At 37.4% G+C, this 24,599-nt stretch overlaps 1 protein-coding gene across 4 annotated transcripts in view; it reads right to left on the bottom strand.

The window, feature by feature from the left end:
• The window catches only part of nol4lb (nucleolar protein 4-like b), a 94,652-nt gene that overhangs the window by 27,871 nt on the left and 42,182 nt on the right, over positions 1–24,599 (bottom strand). For all 4 annotated transcript variants that reach the window (XM_046869336.1, XM_046869337.1, XM_046869338.1 and 1 more), the window contains one exon: positions 18,173–18,311. In XM_046869336.1, the coding sequence (XP_046725292.1) occupies positions 18,173–18,311 (139 nt within the window). The remainder of the gene's footprint in view (positions 1–18,172; positions 18,312–24,599) is intronic.

The following is a 24,599-nucleotide window of genomic DNA, read 5'->3' as shown; positions in this document are numbered from 1 at the left end:
ACATATAATTAAATACACACACACACACGCACACAAATACACGTCTTCGGAAGCACTAGACCCAGTCTCCGTCCACCATCTGTTTAGTAAATGTATAAACAACGTTAAATGTGTGTGGGGCATTAGATTGTCATCTGGGGGTCTGTCATGGTGGGGCATGGCTACATCACAAGAAGGAGAGGTTGGGGTGGAAGGGGGAGGGGGGTTTGCTGGAGGACAGAGGAAGAGAAGAAGCGATGAGGAGGAGGGGAGCTTTTGGTTATGGATATAGCTTTAAAGAAGAAGAAAGAAGACAGGAGGGAGGGAAGGAGGTAGGAAAAGAAACAGAAAGCGACAGTAGCTCTATATATGGTCCTGACCACCCAAAGCTTTCCCTCTTCAGTCAGTCTCGGTTGGCTAACAGTCTCTTGTTTTAATGAATTGTGGTGTGGAGGGGTGTGTGAATGTGCTTGGGTGGTTATGTGCATATGGGGGTCGAGTGCAATTACTTTTTTTTTTTTTTTTGAGCTAAGATGATTACACCCTAACGTCTCCACAGTGTAAATCCGTATACATTTAACATTTCTGCCTTAAATGGTTTAGACATCTACACAAAGGCCCTTACACTGCAGCGTGACTATCCAATTGAGGACAGTTATTCAAGCTGAGGATTTCTGGTGAACATGGCACGTGAGAGAGAGCAGGGTTGAAGGTGCGGTAGGTGAAGTATACAGTCGTTATTTTGGATCTGTATGCTCCATTACCTTCGGCAAACTATACCGGCTTTACTGCAGCTATCCTCTATCTATCACCTATTATAACTCTTTATGACTAGCTATAAACATGAAGCAAGTAAAAGGCCTTAGATTTCTATTAGCCAGACAGCAGATGGGTTCTATTCATACACAGGTATACCGGAGAAAAAACAGCTTACTGGCAAGGCCATCTGATGGAGGGAGAAATAGGGCTATACATATGGACGTACATGTTTTGAACAGTTTCATCAACCTTTTGATATCCTCTTACTTACCCTAACGAGGGTATACAGGGAGAGTCTATTTTCCAATTCAGTGTTCACATTATTGCTCTTATTAAACAGCTCACTTAAACCAGAACTAGATTCTTCCTAAAACAACTCAACTGGGCAAAATAAATATTTCTCGCATGTTTTTAAAGTGTCTAAGACGTTACCTAAAATCCAGGAGTATTTGCCTGTGTGCATTTTCCCCCCCAATAGTGTGACAAAGTGAAAAGCCCTCAAAATTAATATTTGCATTAATAAATAACTGCCACCTACACATGCATGCAAACTGGCATAGGCCACAAAACCTTTTGCCTGCATATAAGTGTGTTTGTGTGTGTATGTGTAAATTTGCAAATTAGTGAGTGAGAGAAAAACAATGCATTCCACATTTAAATTCAGATCGTCTTTCCAGGAAGAGAAAAGCTGGGCTTACACTTCCAATTTGGAAAATAAATTGAGCATATATTGTGTGAAAACCAACAATATTTTTTTGTAAACACCTTCCACAAGTTTAAAGCACAATGGCTTCACAAAAAAATTAAAATAAATAAACCCAGATGACAGAAGCAGCACTAAGCGCACAAACAGAACAGCAACTTTCAAAGCGGTCACATTCTTTGGTAGCCTGTATATTCTTTCCTTTTTTTCTTAAGTAGTTTCAGCAGAAACTGAACACTGCATTTAAAACAAATTCAGGCTATTATTGACATTAGCTATATGACTATAGCATTTAAAAGGCAAAGTTTCAGCTGCATTGAGGTGATTCTACGATACGAGTTGATTTTAAAAATGAGTGCCAATTATTTCACACCAGTTGAACCATGATTTTCCTAAGCAGGTGAAGAGAGAAAGCGAGACAATTTGTGAGTGAGCGAGTGAGTCTGCTCTGGATATTTGCCTGCAATTACAATCTAATCAAACTCAAATTTGATTCTGTTTTCTGCTTACCATTTAAAGCTCGGACAAACGGCTGCATGAGATCTTGGTGTGTGCAGGCATGGAGGAAAAATCCTCTTTGTTTTGAAGCATTACCATATTTGCTGACAATGGGCTAAAAATACTGCACAGCATCATGAGCAATGAGACAGATATCGGTGATACAATAAAGTCTAAAACTGAACGTTGCCTTTTTTTGTATTTAATTGAAACTTTGCCAAAATGCATCTGCAAAATTCGACTTTCCCTTTGAGCAACTTTCCCAGTGCGCTAATCCGCAGTGAGCTCTTTGGATAAAAGAGGACTACAAGTAAAAAACCTTCTCAACTTGCCAAGTTTTTAATCATGTTGAACAACTGTGTTGCACTTCATCAAAAAAAACTTTATGAGGGGGTTCCTTGTATGCCAAATAAGTATAGCGTTCAAATTGGAATCTAGTTACAACATGTCTGGATTCACCCAGCATACCAAAAATCTCTTTAAAGTCTTCTATGAAGCATTTTCATTCCATAATGTAGAAGTCTGTGATCGTATAAACATTAAGAGATTTAATCGCAAAGCCATCAAAGTCACACTTATGCAAGTTTATGCTTCTACAAAAATTGCCACATAAGTGAGATATGGGTCATAGAATCCACTGCAGAATGTGCAAATGCACCCGTATCTACAATTCGCGGAAATTTACTGATATAAGTTGGATAAAAACAATGTGCAGCAATTGGGGTCTGGGCAGCTAGGGTGGCAAGCTCCATCTGTTATCAGTGGTTAGTACCTATCACAACATATGGTAGCAAATGTAAGCATGTCATATGGTAGGGTCATAAAAAGCATATAGCTTCCCAAAGGCCTGCAGGACCCAGTCGTGAGTTGGCGACAGAAGATGCTTGGCTAAACATTGCATAATCTTTAGTAAATAAGTTTGCACTGTGTTGAAATCGCTCATAAGATGCTCCACTGAGACTGTGAGAAACATTAAAAATTCTATATCTTTTGATCTAAATAAAACTAAATAAAAGAACTGGAGAGCTATTGATTTTACAGAGGATTAAAACCGAAGTCAGTGTACAGTGCCTCTGGAAAGTATTCAACTGTCCTCAAATCTATATATATTTTTTGCTTTATTGCAGCATCAGATTAAAACACTAAGTGATTTATTTTTGTCCCTGCTTCTTTTCAAGAATTCAAGAATTTGGATGCCCTCACAATTATTTGCCGAATCTTCACTCCATGAGAGTAAATTGTCTTTTTGCAGCAATTACAGATTTTTGTTTCATGTTATTCTCATGTTTAACTATAACATTAGTACATTTGGATTTGGTCATTTTATTACATTCCTGAATGTGAATTCTCTGCCAAATTAGATAGAGAATATGGTGGACAGAGATGTGTGTTGTTGAGCATCATGCATAAAAAGTCTGTGCTTTGACTTGGCATTCCAAAACACAAACCTTTTATTTCAAACCATTGTTTTTTATTGTTTAGTTTTTCCCCCCTGTGCTGTGGTTTATTGTCTTGTTGAAATATTGATTTTCACCATAAATGCAAATGTCTTGGACTGGAAGACGTTTTCCTCAGCAATTTGCTTATATATTATATCTATCCATGCTTCTTCTGGTCCCTCCCTCAGAGACCAGATCTGAGAAGAGCTCATGATCTTGTTGATGTCTGCACTGGTTCTCCTATTTCAGCCAGTGAACTCTGTAACCCCTACTGGGTTTCTAACTGAACTGTTAAGACACAATTCACTAACAAGCGCGCTTCAGTTTGGCCTGAGCTCAGTAGTGTCTCATTTTTTTCACGGATTCACAACGTTTCTGAGATGTCTTAATGCCTTGCTGATATTTTAATTGCCTTCTCCGTTTTCTTTTCTCCAAACAACCTTCTAACATCTCAAAGCTTCATAAGCAATTCCGTGATCTTCATGACAGCGAGACTAAGCTGATCTGCCATTTCTTATCAGAGACATTTCTCGCAGAAATGTTTGCAATGCAAAGCAAACAATTAAACAGATGGATTTAAAAATAAAATTAGACGTGTATACTGTTTAACATATTTAGTTCTCAAGTACAAATTAAAATTCCTAAAAGAAAATGAGGAGACTACTTATTAAAAAAAATAAAAAAATCTAAAAGCATAATTGATTTTATTTCTTAAACAATCCAAAGAAAATCTAAATACTTTAATATATTTTCACAGAGAGTCACTTTTAAATGACAACAAATCATAATAAATGTCCTCCTAGTAAAATACTTACATTTGATATTGCAATACAGCAAAGAGAAAAACAATTACATGGGCTGTGGATGGTTTCTGGGAGGAGCTTAATTAAAATAAAGCCTTGAGATCTGTACGTGGCAGTGGAGAGTCAGAAACTAATAACCTCAACCTCCTGCTATATAAAAACAGACTTGAAACACATTCATCTTCAAGGATACTAAGTATATAAACTGGAGGAAGGAAAGAAAAAAAAAAAAAAAAAAAAAGCAGTTTGAAGTCTCAGGGTCACATAACTATCAGGCAATAAACACTGAGGTGTTATAGAGGCCTTGGGTCTTGGGTTCTTAATGTCAATTTCTCAGTAAGATCTCTATCAGGAGAAGTCCTCTTTGGAAAACAGGGTTTGGCCAAAGTCTGAAACATAAAAGCTAATATTTATATTTTTTTATCTTTTATGTGTGTGTGTGTGTATTTATATATATATATATATATATATATATATATATATATATATATATATATATATATATATATATTATTCGTTATCATTCGTTATCATCAATAAACATTTGTTTTACTGATGCGCCAAGTCTCAAATCAAGCACCAAAAGCACCGTGGTGCACACATCTGGCAATTAAGACTGTCCGTCTGGAAACATTGTTCAAAAGTTCAGTTTGGTGTTCTGATCTTTTTCTTTCGGCTGCTCCCATTAGGGGTCACCACAGCGGATCATCTGTCTCCATACCCCCCTGTCCTCTACATCTGCCTCTTTCAACCCCACTACCTGCATGTCCTCCCTCACCACATCTATAAACCGCCTCGTTGGCCTTCCTCTTTTCCTTCTCCTGGTGGCTCCATCCTCAGCATTCTGATACCGATATACCCAATGTCCCTCATCTGCACATGTCCAAACCATCTCAATCTCGCCTCCCTCACCTTGTCTCCAAAACGTCCTACATGCGCTGTCCCTCTAATAAACTCATTTTTAATCCTGTCCATCGTCGTCACTCCCAACGAAAACTTTAACATCTTCAGCTCTGCTACCTCCAGCTCCACCTCCTGTCTTTTACTCAATGCCACTGTCTCTAAATCATACAGCATTGCAGGTCTCACCACAGTCCTATTAACTTTTCCTTTTACTCCTGTTCAAATATTTTGCATAATTTAAAACAGCAAAAATATTTTAAAATCTCTACAACAATATTTTGTCTTTGTGCTCTATGTTGAGCCTGGTTTCACTAATAATAAACATACATTTGCATCCATATTTGTCCATGCCCATGTTGATTAGAGAATTAAAAACATGAAAAGTATTAAGATATACACACACACACACACACACACACAAACACACACAAACACAGCACAAATCATTCCTAATAATAGTAATACAAAACATTCAACCCCAGTGGCTACTGAAGTGGATCACTGCAGCCTCAAGCTTTAGTGACCTTGACATGAGGGTTAAGTAGCATTGCATTAAGAAAACATGGCCCCATCATAGCATTAAGATGCACCAGTGCAATATGCTCTAGCATAGCTTATCCTTTTAGTTTGAACGTGTGTGAGTGAGTGAGAGAGAGAAAGAGAAGCCAAAGGTAAAGTTTAAACTCCCCCCCCCACACACACACGTAGCTTTTAATAAGTAATGTTTATGAAAATTAAAACTGCAGTTTTCTACTTTATTTGCCTTGTTTTTGCTACCTTGACTTTGTCAATGATTAGTATCTGCTAATCAACAGTAGCAATAATCAAAAAAGAAAAATCCTTAAATTCTTCAACCGTTCAATAAACATTACAAATTGTAATATAAATCCACTAACATTGCACATGAATAGGAAAACTGCAAAGCAAGGGAATCTATACAAACCGTTTAGCCAAATCCCAGTCAGACATGGACCTGAAAAATGCACATCGTGGCCTGGTTATGGAGAAGTGGACTAAAGAGCTTGCAGCAGGCCTTAGGGCTTCATCAGAGGGTTAACTGCCCACTTCACATCCGTGCTTGATCAGAGACACTGTGTCACTAACAGCCAGGTTGCTGTGTGGGTCAATCTCATGTCCAGCCTCTCAATTTATTTTTTTCCTGATATACACATGCACGCACACTCTGATTCACCAGTCCACATTCAAAATAATGATGGAAAATATTGCACGAGCATTTTCAGTGGCTGATCTTGGCCTTAATACTCTGTTCTATTTCACCAAGACCCTTAATGCTGGCCTATCTTCTGAGAATTTACTGCTTCCGGATATTTTTTGCTCAGGTAAGAACATCAAGGCCTATGAGGCAATACCAAGGCAAGACCTTTCCTAATTTCAAAGAGCAGCCAATTCCAGTTTTACAGTTTTTCAAGTGTTATTATCTTATCTTGGCTCTTCAATGGATCCTCTCAATTCATTCTCAGTTAAACCTGAGGATCCGATAGCAGTGGGTCCAAATTTCAGGGGCATTTTGGAAGTTTTATGGACCAACCTTTACTCTGCTTTTCTCACACACACCCAACCAACTCCCCATAAAACAATCAAAAAGTAAAAAGACAAAAAGCAGGGCCTCTTGCTTGGTTTGCTAATTCACACAAAAGGTATATCCACCCACTTTTATACACAAGCACAGGATAGAGTTCTGGGAAAAGTTTAGCAAGTTCCAGAGGATGATCTTTTTTTTTCTTTTTTCTTTGCAGCTGAACAGTAAGCTCACCACCTGGGATACACATCTGGAAACGTGCACACCCATAGACTATAACACACAAACGCAGCTCATTAGCAGCAAGCAGGACTAAGCCATCTAATTGCATTTACACATGGAGACACAAATACAATGATAAACACACTGTTAGAAGCATGCTCTAAATCACAGCGGGCCACCATTCCTGTGAACAAAACAAACTGTTAGCTATCTGTCAAGCAACTGAGCCCGTGTGTATAATAATTAATTCAGGCTCTTCTTATTTGAGGGTGGTGTGGAAGGGTGGCAGTTAATAATTAAGCAGCCACTGGCCCTGACTCAGTGGAAACCATCTTCTTAAGGACTCAACTCCAGCAGCGCACCTCTGAAGACACACACACTGAATCATAATACTGTATTCACTGTATGTTCTCTCCTTTTTAATCGACAACAACATAACTGACTATAGAGTGGCAACAAAATTGAGAATATTTATTATCCAATTTGTGTCATTAACAGATACATTATACCATCATTGATAGCAGAGGAAATTGAGTAAAAAATAGCATAAGGAAAAAAAAAGGATGGGTTGTCTAACCATTATTAAAGGAAAAGAATGGCAGCCCATTTATTTGTTTCTCTTGCTCTATTATGATCTATCTTTTCATCTCCTGTCTCCCTCTTTCTTCCTCTCGCTGTACACTCCCTACAATAACTTAGCAAACATACTCACAATCAAATAGAATGCACACTGGGAAATGTCATATGTTAATGGCCCTGCATTTTTAATAGTATTTCCATTAGGTTATCACATGATTATCATCCTCCGCCTCTCCTTTCTCCCCCGCATGCTCTTTACTGTCTATGGGAACTTGTTCAAGCTACAACACTTAAGATGCAAGATGCAAAACCGTTCCAACTGCAGCACAGACTGCAGAATAGCCATCTGTTTCACATGAATTCCCTTACTGCTCTATAGTCAAGTGTTAAAAAACTGGGTGGATCTGGGAAATTGGAAATGCTTGCTGAGTTCGCGGGCTAGCAGCTAGTGCCCAGATTATCACAGTCCCATATGCTTAAAAACAATTGTGCCACGTCCCAAGAAATAATGACCAGTGCCTGTCTGAATGCTGTGTCCAGTTCACGAACCAAAAGGCCAGATATCTATGTGATTTCAAACCCAATAGCCCAAATGGGTTTGCAATCAGGTCACCATGAGCATCTGCACAGCCATTAAATCACTTAAAGTTATATATAGACCATACAAATATATAAGTAACAAATGATACACCATCATGATATACAGTATTCCATAGAGCCATTGGTGACATTGCGAAAATGAAGCTACTTCGGTGACCAAATAAAACTCTTTGAAACTTTTCCTGCTCAGAATTACTCTAAGACTTGCTTCTCATTGAACCCACGATTCTGTTTAAATTACAACATTAACAAAAAGAATGACAGATGAGAGAGAAGTTACTATCCTTCCTGAAAGCTAATGTGACCTTTTTCTTCTGACTGCTCTAATCAACAAGCTGCTTCCAACCACAAAACTATAAATCCAGCAATTGTTTTCTTCTTAGTACCATTCTATGTAAACGATACAGACTGTTGTGTATGAAAATCCCAGGAGATCAGAAGTCTCTGAAATACTCAAACAAGCCCATCTGGTACCAACAGCCATACCACAATTAAAGTCACACAATACTTAATATGAATATTACCTGAACAGCTCCTGACCTATACTGCACTACTGCCACATAACTGTCTAATAACTGTGAATGTGCAGATGTATCTCTTGAAGTGGCTCAGTCTTACTAATCACATCTCTAATCCAAGCTCTCTTCATTAACATATCACAAACAACCACCAACCAATACACTGAAAACATTGGTTTACACTAACAGACATTCGATTAGGTGCATGGTAGCACCTGAAATATAGTCAGTATAAATTGTATACAGGCTATGTGAACTAACCGGTACATTAATTTATAGCCGCCATAATGTCTAAAAGCTCAGCATGAGCTTGTTAAAGTCAGAAAGGGTACGTATTTATTTATTTATTTATTTTTAATAAGGTTACACTTTAAGCTACCATCACAAGTATACTTGAGCTCAGTAAATGTGTTGGATTGGCAATTTAAATGGGTTTCAATCTTTAATCCGATAGCACAGCATAATTGTTTCAGCTTCTATGGACTGAAAGTTTAGGAATATAAGGATGTAATGGTGTAGGAAACAAATATGAAACAGCCTAATGTGCTTAATATTGGAATAATTTAAATGCAAATAATTAGAGTGGTAATTAGTGGTGTAAAAATGCTTACTACTTAACTGTCAATATTAAGAATATTACAAACTGAATTTTGCATAAAAACACAACCGTAGCCTGGCACACTCTAGACTTAAGGTACTGTATTCTGTAGCCATGTCAAACAGAAGATGAGATTCAGTGACCTGCTGAAACCGGAGAGAATGACTTAACAGCATTAATGAGTCTCCACCTCACCCGCCTGTCACTCAAAACCACCAAATCCCTTCCATTGGCTGGCAGTCAGACTGTAGTTTCTAAGCAGTTTTGTGTACATGGATTGTTATTTGTTTCCTGAAGCAGCTGTAAGCAGTTGTGGATGCTGTAGTGCCCCTGAAATAACTTGTTCCTGCGGTTCAAAAGCAACCATAATAGGTCTGTATGCTATTAGGTCCACTTTACATTGTCCCATTTATTCTGTTGTGGGAAAAATCTGAGGTGATTAGCATGGGCGTACTGTACATATTCGAGTGAAGTCTCTCAGTTCACCGGGTTTGTTAGCTATTTATCTAAAGCTGCACTCCTTGCAAGACGTATTTAATCAGTAATAAGCAGTCACAGAAGGAGGCTTTGCCCCTCTATTTAAAAAGGAGTGCAAAGCTTTCAGACGGAACGAGCAGGCCAATGTTCACTTGCCGCGCCTTTGAGACACGTTCACTGCAGCATTGTGCTGCATGTTGCCTTTCACTACCACTGGCAAAGATGTCTGGCAGCTTGGAACTATTTGCCTGTATGCTTAAAGACTAAAAGATTTTCAGTAAAGCCTGATAATACTAGGAGAGTAGTGATGGAGGACATCTCTTGCAGCTTAGAGCGAGTTGGAGACAGAATGGGAGGAGTGAAGGATAAAATGTTCTGCTCCGAGACGCTGGTTAAAGCCTGCTCTTAAAAGCACATGTATCTCTAATGTTATACATTTCCTCTAGCAAGGAAACAATCAGACACCTGTCATTATGCAGCGGGGAGCGCTATTACAGAAGATCAAACACTGCTCTCAGCCTACCTCTACGCATACACTCACTGCAGATACCATAAGCCCATAAATGCCTGTGGCAGGTTCATTTATTGGCATGAGGTGGACTTTGTGCTTTACAAGAGAATTTCGACTGAAATTAAAGATAAATGTATTCGATGAAAACTAACCAGTACCCCACCTCGACAATGTTGTTTGCATTACGCAGAGTATTAACTAAGTACTTAGTCTAATTATTCATTTTTACATGCAACCTCCATTTCTTCGGTCCGCTGGGACAGCTATCAAATTCATGCCATCATTTTCTCACTGACAGATTTCCCTTCACCCAACACCATACTTGTTCTCTACTTCACACCCACACACGCACCTAGACCTTTTTCAACAGTGACCTATACATGTCCCATGGGTCGCTTTGACTCTGGGGTTAAAACTAATCCACCCATGTAACACCAAAAGGTCATTGGATACAAATCCATCCAAAGCTACATATTGGGTATAACGAAACATATGTTCAACTTGTATTTTACCACGGCTCATACACTCAAAGTCCACTTTATTAGGAATATCCGTATTCCTGCTCATTCATGCAAAAAAAATCAGCTAATAGTGTGGCAGCAGTACAGTGCGTAAAGTAATGCTGATACAGTTCAAGCACTTCAGTTAATGTTCACAACAAACATAAAGGGCAAAAAATGGATCTCATTGTCTTTGACTGTGGCATGCTGGTACCAAACACTTGCTTAAGCATTTCAGAACGTGCTATTATCACACAAGAGTGCAGAAAACCCCCCAAAAGTCCAATGAGTGACTGTTTTGTGGGCTGAAATGTCTCATTAAGGACTGGTTTGAGCCGACAGAAAGGCTATGATAACTCAAATATCCACTCTTTACTGACTGTAGTGAGCATACTACATTCTGAAACTTAAGGAACATGGGCTAGAATAGAAGACTCCTGGCAAAACAGAAATCATTGATTCACAGAAACTGGACAAGCATTAGGTCTTTGAACGATTAAACCAGGAAACAGGGGTTCCTATTTAAGTGACTGATGAGTGCATCTGTTTAGCACATTAATCAGGGTCATTTGCAAGCTGTATCACCTGAGCAGTACAGTGATAGAGAAAATATTTCTCTCAGCTACTCATATCACAACTCAATGGCTGACATAGTGGCCCATTTAGAAGTCATCCACCTGACAAATGTATTTTAGCAAATAACTTTAAATATACCTTCAAACACTACCCGCCACGGTAATTATTGGTTAGAAATGATTATATAAATCATTGACCTTACCAGGATTAGCATTCTAAACAAAATCCCACTTTCTGGCATCACCTACAAGTTTCATGTTTCTCTCATCTTTGTGGTGTTCTGGTCACTGTTAGTTTATGTTTAGAGATCTAGATCTACATTTTGGATAATGCTGTTTTCTATAATGTTTATACAATTCAAATGTTAGGAACAGAAGCAATCTTTTGTAAAAACTTAAAAAAGTTAAAGTAATACTACTTTAAAGAAAAAAATGCAGTAAATCGTCTCCTTACTTGTTCTTTTTTTTCTCTCCCTTTAGGGAAACTCCATATAATATAGACATCTCTGGTTTTCCTAGTGACTGAAATCAAGACTATTATTAATATGCAAATTGATTAATTTGTATTCTGAGTGTTCCTTTGAGAATAAGGAAACAATGGGTGGGAAATTGTTGAATTCTTCAGTGATTTACTAAACCTGAAAATTTAAGTAATTGCCTGTGTGTGGTTGCCCCCCCCCACCTTAGGGCAGTATATTTAATTGAAAAATGCTAACTTGGCGCCCCTGGTCTTCTTTATACATGACAATCAAGAGAATATCCAATGGTAAAAAACAGCTCAAAGACATTTTTTGCGACACGTTCACATATATGCAATAAACAAACAACTCCACGTGAGCACTGTTAGGAATTCAAATAGAAGGACCCCTGAGGGAAATGCTGGGCAGTTGCAATATGGTGTGCACACTGTGGTGCTGTAACCTATTAGTTAAAACCTGCTAGGATCCGTGCGCATTGTTCAGTCTTTCCCAAAACTGAACAATAAGACAAACAGTCTATATTGATTGGCACGGTTTCCCCCTCACACTAACTGACACTGGAAGTGAATTCAGGATCATAATAAAATACCGCTAGATATTTTCACTCATTCAATAAAAATATTCATATTTCACCTCTCATTTGACTTTCCTTTTGCCGTATGCTCGCAGACCAGGTTTAATTAATATAATTATCCTAAGTTGTTGAAGATCATATTCCATTTCCCATTCAAAGATTACACACTTTAATTGTGCATGATTATGTCTGCTTAGACCTTACAGCCTAAAGGCACTATGGAATTAATGAGGTTCAATGAACTAGCAATTTTAAACAATATCATTAAATAAAATCAACAAGCAAATTATTCCGGTTTGCCGGGAGTTCACTCCCAGCTGTTAGTCATTATTGCTCAATGTATATTAACATGCATATCGTGTAGAAGTATATAATGTATACAGAAACTCGCTCTGCAGTTTTCCTCTGCAGAAGGCTATATTTTCTATAGATTCACCTCCACCCCTCCTCCTCCACTCCATCTGCTGGCCTCCCCCTCTCCTCTCTCACTATCTCTCTCTCTCTCTCTCTCATTCTCCTCTATCTCTCTTTCTTGGACTTAGGGGATTGAGGTGTGGGGGGAAGCGGAATTAGTATTTGTTCGAGAGCATGCTGGCGTGCAAGCCTTCAATGTCAATCTTAAAATTTTGGTTCATAGAATTCAGTGAATAAACCCACACTTGTATAACAAAAAGCTATATCACTCTTTTTTATTTTTTTACGGCATCAGTGTACACAATGCAGATTCACAATTAATTGCACAAATCCTTGCTTCTCATGTACTTATCATTACACATACCTGAATGGTTTCAAGGATGTCTGTAATGATTATGTATGATTTTATGTATGATGCTTGTTGTTTTAAAAGTTCCATGCACACTATATACACGTCCTATTTTAATCTGAACCGATTGCTTTTTTATTTTTTTCGAAGCATACACAAGTCTGTCTTAATAATTAGTAGGTAACATGACCATAACATCTATTTCTGTCGCTTGTCATTTTAATTATTATTTATATTTAATTATTCTGCATTGTGAACTCCGGTCAACTCAAAAGACTTCGTTTCTGTGGAAGGCAATGGCAAAGAGCACCTCCTGGAGAGTTTTTATACAAAGAAAAATGCTTTTTTCGGCAGGGTATGATGCAAATATTCATGTGCAATATATCTATTTGGAATATTTCTAATGACAAAAACATAGTGTAATGTTTTCACATACCTGCATGCACGGTCAGCAGACATGATTAAAATGCTAGTTTCGAATGGGACTTCAATCCCAGCAATTCAGAGACTCCCCTAAGTAAAACTACTTCAGTTTAAATAGAGCTTTACTCTCTGAAATTCACTTTCTTTCCTCAGCCCTCGTGTCGTGTCACATCTCTACTGATAACCGAGTACAATGTGCTGGGTCTAGCAGTCACTCATAACTGATGGTGCTGTGTCAAATCCAGTGACAGAGATCCTCCAAAACCAGCTCATACAAGAGGCTTTTCACACGAGTAGTAGGTCTCTTGCTCTCTGTAACCTAGATATAATCAGTTTGATTTCTCAGTAGGAAGCACAGATCTGTTAGATAGGGTATATATGTTTTTGAGATAATAGAGAAACACAAGAAAGCCTACAACACCAGAAGCATGCAGCTGGAAATTCATGCATTGCTAAAGGGCAGGTTTTGATTTGCCCACTGAAAAACCTTTTATATTAAAAGTATTTTACAGAATATACAAAAAATATATCAAGGTTGCAAATTACAGAAAAAGAACAGCACCACACATTTCTAACAGCAATTCTAATTACTTTGGATTGAAGGCAATATACACCAATGAGCATGCATTTTTGGCTGATACATTCCCTTTTTGTGGTTAATAGCACAGGTGCTTATTGTAATTGCTTTACAAAAATTAATTATTAATATCTGAATTAAATATGTTAAAAAGACTTACACTCCTCATTCTTGTAACTACATACATAAAAACCTCTGTGACACTATTGTTACTCTTAATTTATTGTAGATCCTGAATGTCATAGAAGTCAAAACTGAATTAGAAGCCAAGAGTCAATGTTGATTGACTTGTAGCTTACCGTTGAAGCTCACTGAAAAATACCAATTGTAATTTTGCCTAAACTAAACTCTGCTCTATTGGCCATTTTTTCCATGAATTCAATATTTTTTTTAAATCATCATCTCAATCTTACAGTTGATTTAAACATTGCTTAAACAATACACTATTTCTTTCACGTTTTGGAACAGCCACTGTAGCGCTAAAGTATCAGCTAAGCAAAGGTTGAAATCAACCTTGAAATAAAAGCAGTTAAAAGCAGATCCTTGAAGGCTATTAACACATAATCTAGTGAGATCAACTCTGCACTCAACTACTACATCACAACTGTGCTTAATACATGAAAAAAAAAAGATGATTAATTTGATTTGGTGAACAAGCAGCACACACTCCATAGGATCCAGGCTCGGTTGGATTTAATGGAAACAATGACTTATAACAGAGACGCAGTGAGAGAACGTCTTATTAGAACAGGCGCCTTGTAAAAACGTTCTGCCACTAGTGGCCAGATCTTGCCAGGATACATAGAGCCATAAATAGACCTTACATATTAATCAAGTTTTGAGATGACTGCTGAATGCTGGTTTTTTAAACACCTATAGAAAATGCCTGTTGAAAGCTGATCAAAAAGAATGATGTAATCCAATGCTGAATAAATACTCATTTACACATTAGCTTGGCTTAATGGAAACTATATGAGATGCAGAATTATAACCCGATTGGCCGATGGTGGGCATGTTTCAATATTAAGTGATCACAAAAGAACAACTCATAGAATATACTGTAGGTGTGCCATACAAAATTCCAACAGTTCTTGAGAAACCACTATGTGGACTTAAACTCTGGCCTCTTTGTGCAAATTAGCAGAAAAAAATCTACAGGGTCTCTTCTAAAGTATCACAAAGAAAAAGAAGGAGAAGTAGCAGTTATAGGCCAAAGAAAGCAAAAGCAGCCAGTCTAAAGATTTTCATCTGTTTCCTAAAAATGTTTTTGAGACATGAGACCTAGACTTTTATAGCACCTTATAGCCTTATAGTCAACTGCACTTTATAGCAAATATTTAAGCACCTACATTTATTTACATCCAGACTGTTTGTGACATGGTAACATGTAACAGTTACTTTAGTATTTTATTAAGACTTTCTTGGTCTTACTGAAATAGATATATGGATTAGAATTTCCAAAAGTTTTTAAATGAAAATTCTTTCTTAGTAATGGTACATTTACTTGGTAACCATTATTGATACCCCAACCACCTCCACCAACCACCTCCACCAACAAGTTTAAACAATTATATTAAACAAAATATTTTACAATTATATTGGTTTATCTATAACATGGGATCATTTGACTTTAATAAACAGTTCTAGTTCTTTTTAAATGAAATTAAGAATTTGCCAATTTTCCTTCCTTTCCTTCCCCAGCAAGAAACATTAATGCTACCGATACTGTAGAAAAGCCATGCAATATTAAAAAAATATTTTAAATAAACTGCTGAATATAATAATAAAAAAAAGGTAATTTAAACAACATGATAGAAAGCAAATGTATTCTACTTATTTTATTTATCCATGAAATAAGTTTTAAGGCACCATATAACTGACAATCTACTAAACGGTCAACTAATCATTTATCAAAATAATCAATAATTCCCTATTGGGTACCAAAGCATCTTGAGCCAAAAGTCAGTGATCAATTTTGTGATTGTGAAAAAAAGATGGACATGTTGGTAATTGATCACTACTGGGTGGCAAGTTGGATTTGTCCCAAGGGCACTAGCCAGATTAATATGGTAAATACGGAAGGACTTCTTTGACCCTCCTCCTCCTGCCTTGACCATGGATCAGTCTCCAGGAGACAAGTTCTTGGCTCTTGCTTAGCCTTGTGAAAGTTCATGAGAGGATTTTAATCCATTCTACATGTGTTTTATGGGGTTTGAAAAACTTCTCTAACATTTTTTTTTTTTTTTTTTTTTTTTGCAACCTGGTCTTTCAAAAAGTAAAAATAAAACTTTTTGAACTTGTAAAAATGTGTTTCGTGTCTCCCGTACTGATTATGGTTTGCATAAGCAGAATATTAAGCCAAGGTTGGGTGTGTCCAATATGTGGATCTGTAAAATGCACTCAAACAACCAGCATACTCAAACATCTCACTGCGGAGTTTGAAGTGGTTAGAATAAAAATAGTCACCTCCAAGTTAGAGTCTATGGCTTTCTCCCTGCAAAAAAAAAAAAAAAAAAAAACGATGCCCCTTTAGGTAATGTAAATAAAAAAAAAAAAAAAAAAGCTTTGCCCTATGTGTAGGATTTGTAGCTTGGGATACTTTTCATGAGCAACGGAAAAGTGACAAATGGGTTTGGCCAGTGACTACAGTGTTATAGATGCTGTACTGGTCTGTGGTGGTAAAGAAACAAATTTTTTAGACAAAGCCTCGTTTTACCAATCAGCATCCATATCCTCAACAATTCAACTATTTATCAACCCATTAAAGTAATGGGTTGATATTTACCATTCGTTGCAAGGTTCATAGCTTAAACCTGAATAAAACAAAAAGGAACCTGACAAGGCAGCACCCTGGTTAGATCCTGCATACATTTACATCATTTAGCAGACACCCTTATCCAGAGTAACATACACATACATGCTAGATGCGCGATGGACAGACCCCGGCCCTGCCAGAGAGATTATCTCTCATGATTGGCTCGGGAATATTAAGAAATACAGGATGTTTCCAGGGACATGTTTCCTGGCGCTTTTCAGCCTGTTGCCTCTGCAACCCCTAATAAGCAGAAGGAAGACATTTAGCGTTTTAGTTATGTAATCCAATAAATTTGCCCTGAATAGTGGTCTTGGTTAGTTGATAGAATTGATTGAGCAACGTGTCTCAAGTTTGAACTTTGAACATCTAATTGGAAATGTCCTGGATTTCAAAAACTCTAAATGAGCTAATATTAAGACTATCTACAGTTATGATTCTTTATCAACTTAACAGGTTTACCTTCCAACTTCATCCGTTTTTAATACAGGATAAATTATGAGTTCCCATTAGGATCATGGCGTTCGCTAATTAATTAGTCCTTTTAAAATAAGATTTAAGTCACTAGGTCACCTATACATCACGATTTGAGATGCATTCTGTTTGTCTGGCACAAAAATATTTAAAATGTAATAAAAAAATCTATAAAAACGGCGCAGTGTAAAGAAACAATCACAGGGAGGAAAATACTGCTCAATATGCTTGAAAATCTAGACCCTGCTGTCCAATTCCAAATATGTAAACTTGTATAGTGGATAACACACCTGTGGTGTGTTAATTAATCTGAGCGCGAACACCTCAATGTAAATGTTAAAGGCCGCAGTGGGCAGGACGTGATGACCATTAGAAGAGCTTTGTTATGAGCAAGCTGGTTTCCACACTCTCTATGAACATCAACCACTCTCAGCTCAGAGTCTCCCCATAGCACTGCCTGTATAATTTTTCCACTTTAACCTACCCTACCCCTAACTCATCTCCACTTCTCTTCATCCTGTTCTCTGTCTATACCCTGAACCATACTGCGCCCCGAAAGCAAAGAGGTGGAAACAGTTTGATAAAAATCGATTAATCTCACCAGACCTTGGCCCTTATGCTCACATTGTGTCTGAGTGAGCATATCCAACCAAGAGCAAAGCTTCATGCTTCGCCATACCAATCTATTGTCTTTCATTTCAGAGTCCATTACATCTTTCTTCCCCCATAGGGGGTTAGAGAGTTTCTATTAAGATTGAGATGACTACATTATGGCTGACAGAGTGAAATCTAGACAGAGAGAGAAAAGAAAATACAAAGAAAGAAAGAGTTATCAAATAAATGAGCAAAGAAATAAGTGCTCTTACCGTCATCCTCTTTGTGTGTGTTTTGAGGGCTGAGCATATTTTTGGCTGGGTTCAGGTCCGAGAGTGTGCTATGGTGCTCAGTTGAAATCCATGTGGGGTCACTCATATCAAACTCCTCACTGCTCACTGAACTCTCATCCTAGAGAAAAACAGGAAAAAAGAAAATTGCACATTGTATACTTACTTGAGATTTCACAGTTGGGCCGATTTTCTAAAATCAAATTAGTAATTTAAAGAACAGGTCACCCTGACCATTATAAACCACAACCATATGAAAGTGAAAGCCCCCTGCTTTGAGAGTTGGAAAGCACCTGCATTTTGAGTCCTAGTTCTACATCAAGAGTCATAGGTGACCATTTAGAAAACAATTCTAACACATACAAATCCACACAGCCAACAAGGTTATATGGTTTGGCTACAGCAGCATACTGCATGGGACTTTTTTATGAGGGCATCACATATGAAAGAAAGATCAAGGATAAAGGGTGAAACACTGCATGACCTTTTAGTGATGCACTATGCAAGAAGACTGAATGCATTTCTATTCTATATCGGTTTTGACTTTCCAGTCCTGAGATAGTGAATGGTGTCTGAATTACTTTCACAGAAAGCTTCAGTCAAGATCAGATATGTTGCTGATAAATACGAATAGGAAAAAAAATGCTGTGTGTGCACACACTTTTGGTATAGCACACTGAAGCACAGCACTCTCAGTAATAAGGTCTAAAAAAACCGCAGCTTTTCTTTTTAAAGAAAGAAATTTTATTATTTTTATTTTATTTTTTTACTTCTCATCCTCTACATGCTATCCTTTTCTGGTTGAGCCAATTTTCCTTCTCTCTGTTCTTTTAATGTACTTTCTCCTAGATAAGATACATTATACTAGAGCCTAGGCGTCTCAAATAATAAAGAATTAACGCAATATGCTCCCAAACAGATGTTTTATATCCACATTCTATCTAAAGAAATTCTGAATTTCTTTTGATTTAACACAAAAAAGTTATATATTCTGCAATATAACTTGTCATAAAGCTTTATTTAGAAATTATCTAGATATGTAGCTTTTTAATTAAAAGAATTGACTACTGGAACTCATTTTTAAAAGTTGGGACTGGAGCAAAAAAAGGCTGGAAAAGTAAGAGTTACTGAAAAGAAACAGGATGAATATTTTGCTAATAATTAGGTTAACTGGCAACAGGTCCGTACATCTCTTAGCAATAAAGATGGGCATTAAAAATGTAGAAAAAAGCAACTTTGTAATAACAGTCAACAAAAAATGTGTAAACACTATGGATATCTAAATCATCTACAGTACCGTAATTTCCGGACTATAAAGCGCACCCTTACATAAGCCACTGAATTTGACAAAGATTTTTATTTTTGACATAAATAAGCCACACCTGTGTATAAGCCGCAGTGAACACTGCTACACTGACACTAATAAACTTTACACAGGCTTTAATGAAAGACACTAAATGAAATATGTTGCGCTTCTATTAGGAGCATAGCGGTATTTTGGGAATAGCCTGCCACTGCATTCTCACGGTATTACTGCGTGTGTGGAGACAGAGGATTATGTCCTTATTATTTTCTGATGCTCATTTCTAAGTTTCTTTGACTAACCCATAACGCTGTTGCCAAGAAAAATAAAAAAGCACAAGTTTTGGAAACCTGTCTGTGCTTATATGATTTCTGTTGCAACTGGAGTTTTAGTGAGCTCTCCCTTCACCCAGACTCAACGCGTTACAACGGTTTGTATCTAAACAGTAGCCGACCAAGTAAGTCATTGTTCACTGTCTTCCTCCTTCCTTTCACAACAACAGTGGTACCTTGACCTACGAGTGCATTAACGTACGAGTTTTCTAAAGTACGAGCGGTCACTCGGTCGATTTTTTTGCTTTGTAATGCGAGCAAAAAATTGAGGTACGAGCTTGAGACGCCGCTGCTAGATGGCGAAGCGAAGCCAGAAAGCGAAGATTGTGACTAAAATAAAGATAAGCAAAGAAGAAAAAGTAAAAATTTTAAAGTTTAGGGATATGTAGTGTATAGGAGTGATAGTAAAAAACGAGTTTTCCCTCGGCCTCGGCTTATCACCTCTACCCGCCCTCCACACACACACACACACACACACACACACACACACAAACCCCACCGGCGTTTTCGTTCGTCTCATCTCCAAGGAAAATACACTGAATAAAACCTTATTATATCTTTACATACTTTTTCTATTATGTTTTTATACAAGATTTGTTATTTAGAAATGTATTTTCCAATTTAATAACATGAAACATAAAAACGGGGTGTCATTTTGAGGGTTGGAACGGATTAATGCAATTTTAAGTATTTTCAATATGGAAAACTGATTTGATATGCGAGCAAATTGAGATACGAGCTCGTCCACGGAACGAATTAAACTAGTAGGTCAAGGTGCCACTGTATTTCTCTGGGGAGTTTATCTTTTGTCATCGTCGCGCGCCACCGCTGGAAGATTTTTTTTCCCAAAGCCGTGCAGCTCAGAACACAGGTGAGGTGCGTTTTTTCATTTCCGTTCGGAAATTTCATTGGTCTAATGTTATGTTGCTCAGTTTTTTGGCTTGAAGTTTGTAAAACCGGAAAAACCCATCTATTTGCCGCTTTGTTGTTTAAGCCGCGGGGTTCAAAACGTGGGAAAAAAGGAGCAGCTTATAGTCTGAAAAATACGGTACATACTTTCTTTAAAGGATTTCGAGAATCTGGAAATCTGTGTGCAATGGATAAAACCTAAAATCAAATGTTGGATGCTGTGATCTTTAGGCCCTGAGGCAGCAAGGCCTTAAAATCAGGTATGATTCTATAATAAAAATCACTGCAACACCTCCAGAAATCATTGTCTGAATAGACAATTTCTCATGTTTTCCACAAATGCAGGTTGAAGCTCCATCGTTCAAAGAAGCAGCCATACGTGAACATGAATCCAGAATTATTGAGTTCTTCTCTGGGCCAAACAATATTTAAAATGGAATAAGGTAAAGTGGAAACCTGTTCTGTGCTAGGATAAATCAAAATGTTAAATGAATTTTTGGAAACCATGGATGCCATGTCCTCCAGATTAAAGAGGAGAGGGATCACCAAAGCGCGTTATCAGCACTCAGCTCAAAAGCCTGCATATCTCTGATGGTATGGGGTGCATTATTGATTTCATATTGCAAAGGCACCATCAATGCTTAAAGCATATTTCAGCAAGACACTCAATCGCATATAGCATACAGTATTTATAGCACGACCTCATAGCAGAACTGTCCAGGTGCTGAACTGGCCTGCCAACAGCCCATACCTTTCACCCTTTGAAAACATATAATAAGGAAAGAAAAATATAATAAGACGACCCATTGCTAACGAAGAAGCCTAAATCCTGTTAATGCTAACAAATGTATCGTTAAAAGTTTAAGTATTAACTGTAAAGTTTTGTCTATTAAAAAAATGGAATAACCTCTGAATTGTAAGAAACAATGGTCAAAACTCATCCATTTTTTCCCCAGCAACAGCATGCCCATGAGAAAAAAAAGAAAAGTTCAAACTCTATAGGTAGACAATTTAAAGACCTTTATACAGTAAAAGTACATGTGAAGAAAGATAATTTTGAGAAGTACATGCTCAGTCTGAATAGCCCACAGAGAACAAGGACATCCGTACACTCATTCAATAGAAACATTCTGTAAACGAAAAGAATGAAGAAGACCTTCGATAGCTTTGGCTTCTGCAATATTTCTAAATAAAGTCATTTCCATGGACTGACACTGCAATGAGGTAGCCAGATGTGTGAACCAGATGATTTCATTTGAACTGACATTATACATGTGTGTAGTGTGAGGCTAGGGCAGTGTACAGAATGCTCATCTGCTAATGGAGGTCATTAAAAGAGGGGAACTTAACAACTCTGTGACCTCTCCATTTAATCAGACTGGCATCCCCTTAGATCTGCCAGTCAATATACAGCCCCTGCCACAATCCTGATTCAGTAACGTTTCAGTTGCAGCTTGTCTGCATTAAGCATGCCTGATGAGTTTGTGGAGATTTTCATCAAACCTGCTCTGGACTTGCTGGTCTACCATCTCAACTATGACTAAATATGGACTTAGACACAAACAAGAATGTTCAGCCTGAGGAAGTATGTTCATTTGCAATGGCAAAAATCATTTTCAGTGCCATAGCAGCAATAGGAAAAATGGTGCCAGATTTCCCTAAAACATCAGCCAGACTTATTTAAAACATCCATAATGTTACCTCTAATACACTGAAGAGAAGGTACTGTATTACTTTTCATCCATACTGCTTCCCTGATAAAGTACAAAATTGGAATTTCTCAACACCACATTCTCCCATATCCTTCATGACCTCTGAACTGCCAATATAATGGAAATGTAATCTCCTTTGACTGCTTTCAATTACAAAACTGCGTTTAACTACTTCATCCCTGATCTTCATGGCACAGATGATCCAATTTAGAGCTATAGTGGTTATCCAGCAGCAACATCACTCTAATTTTCCATCTCATCTCATCCCTGTTGCTCAATTCTGCCAACCTTTTATTAGTTTTATTGTTTATTAATGACCATGCTAATGCAAGCCACTCATCTCTATGCAGATGACGCTCCTCCTGCCCCAGATGAACTCAGTGTGAAAACAGGGACAAGGGGTTTGGCCTGCATTCACTCTCTGCGGTCGTAAAACAGTCTCTCGCTCTCCCTTCATCAACAAGATTTACGGAGAAGATGCTTTATTGAGGCAGTATTATACCCACTGGCCTCTTTTGTGCAATGTGCTCTTTGATTGGAGGGAACGTGTAGCCTTCAGTTTTGTACAGGTTTTCTTTGTGCATGTTCCGAGCATGAATATGCGGAAGACAAATGCAGCATGGACGACCTTGGGAGTGGTTCATCACCCAGCCAAAACAAACATTTAGCTCTCAATAAGCTCATCTGTTCTTTAGGTCTCATCATTTAACAAATTAGCATTACTTATATAATAACCATGCGGTCATTACAGTGTGATGAGGGAGTGGAAATAAGAATATGTTCAAATATTTAAACCAGTTTGACCCTAGAGTTAAACGTTATCGTTCTGTTAACTCTAATGGTAAAAAAAAATCTAAATATAGCAAAACCTCAAAAGCAACTGCTTTCGTATATTCAATCAGAAATACAAAGAAGAGAAAAAGCACAGGGGGGAGTTGCTTTTTACAAATGTGATTGACATTTCACAGACCTATATGGTTGAACACAAAGGCTAGAATATTCATATACATAAGTTCCTGAGGCAATTAAATACAACCATCGGAAAGGCCTTCATTGTCAGAAACAAAAAATAAATAAATTATGTAGTCGGGAAAAGTTTTTTTTGCTTTTTTTTGTCCAATAATGACGTGGCGACAGGCAGGCCTGTCTGGTGTCACTGAGAAAGCTTTCAGGGCAGAAGCCGGATCTGTGGCACAGCCATTTTGATGTTAATCTGGTTAGTGAGCTAACTCTTCCTGTCTTCTCCTCCTCTCATATCTCAAACTTGGCTGCTCTTCCCTCTCCCTCACTCTCCCTTTCTCTCTCCCTCGATCAGATTTACTTAGCCCTAAAGTATAAAAGAAACCTACTGGGCAAGTACAATTAAACCTGATAAGTGGTGTATACAGGGTGCATTATAAACTCACAATGCAAAATCAATAACGGTTTTTCAATAAATACATTCATCATTGTGTGGTTTGATGCTAGACAAGTAGGTTTTTGGCACTTATGAAATTCTCTAGCTTAAAGACTTAAAATAAAAAAAAAAAACAACAATCAGACAATCAAATGACTATTTTAATTTACTATATATATATATATATATATATATATATATATATATATATATATATATATATATATATATATATATATATATATTAATACACAATATACTGTAACTATAAACATGCGATTTCACCCTCATTCCACCCCTCATACACTCTTTCACATCTTTTTTTATGTATCTCCCTTATGATTTTTTTTTTCTCTCTAGTCTATACTCCTCCATAATCTCTGTCTCCTTTTCACATATAGTCTACAGAGACGGCTGGGACTTAGACACTTCTCTAAAAATAGGGGTAACCAGAGTCTGCTAATTGGCTACCATGGAAACAGTCCAAGAACAAAGCTTGAAACAAACTGTGAACAAGAAGAAAATCTGACAGAAATGTTTCAAGGTTGGATTGCACTGTAGGTTCAATAATTTTTTTTTTTTAATGCACTTATTGAGGTTGATTCAATCTGAAAATTAAAAATACCAAATTGCACTGAACACACTTCGAGCATATAAACTATGTAAATCAACATACGGTGGTGCTGTAGTAAGACTTGGCTGTGATGTCTTGCAGAAAAAATGGATTATATAATTCTGCTCTTTTTTTTTCTTTTTT

Source organism: Silurus meridionalis, chromosome 16, assembly GCF_014805685.1.
Source record: "Silurus meridionalis isolate SWU-2019-XX chromosome 16, ASM1480568v1, whole genome shotgun sequence".
Lineage (NCBI taxonomy): Eukaryota > Metazoa > Chordata > Actinopteri > Siluriformes > Siluridae > Silurus > Silurus meridionalis.
Note: the sequence above shows the minus strand (reverse complement) of the source record. Positions and strands in the feature narration are given on the sequence as shown.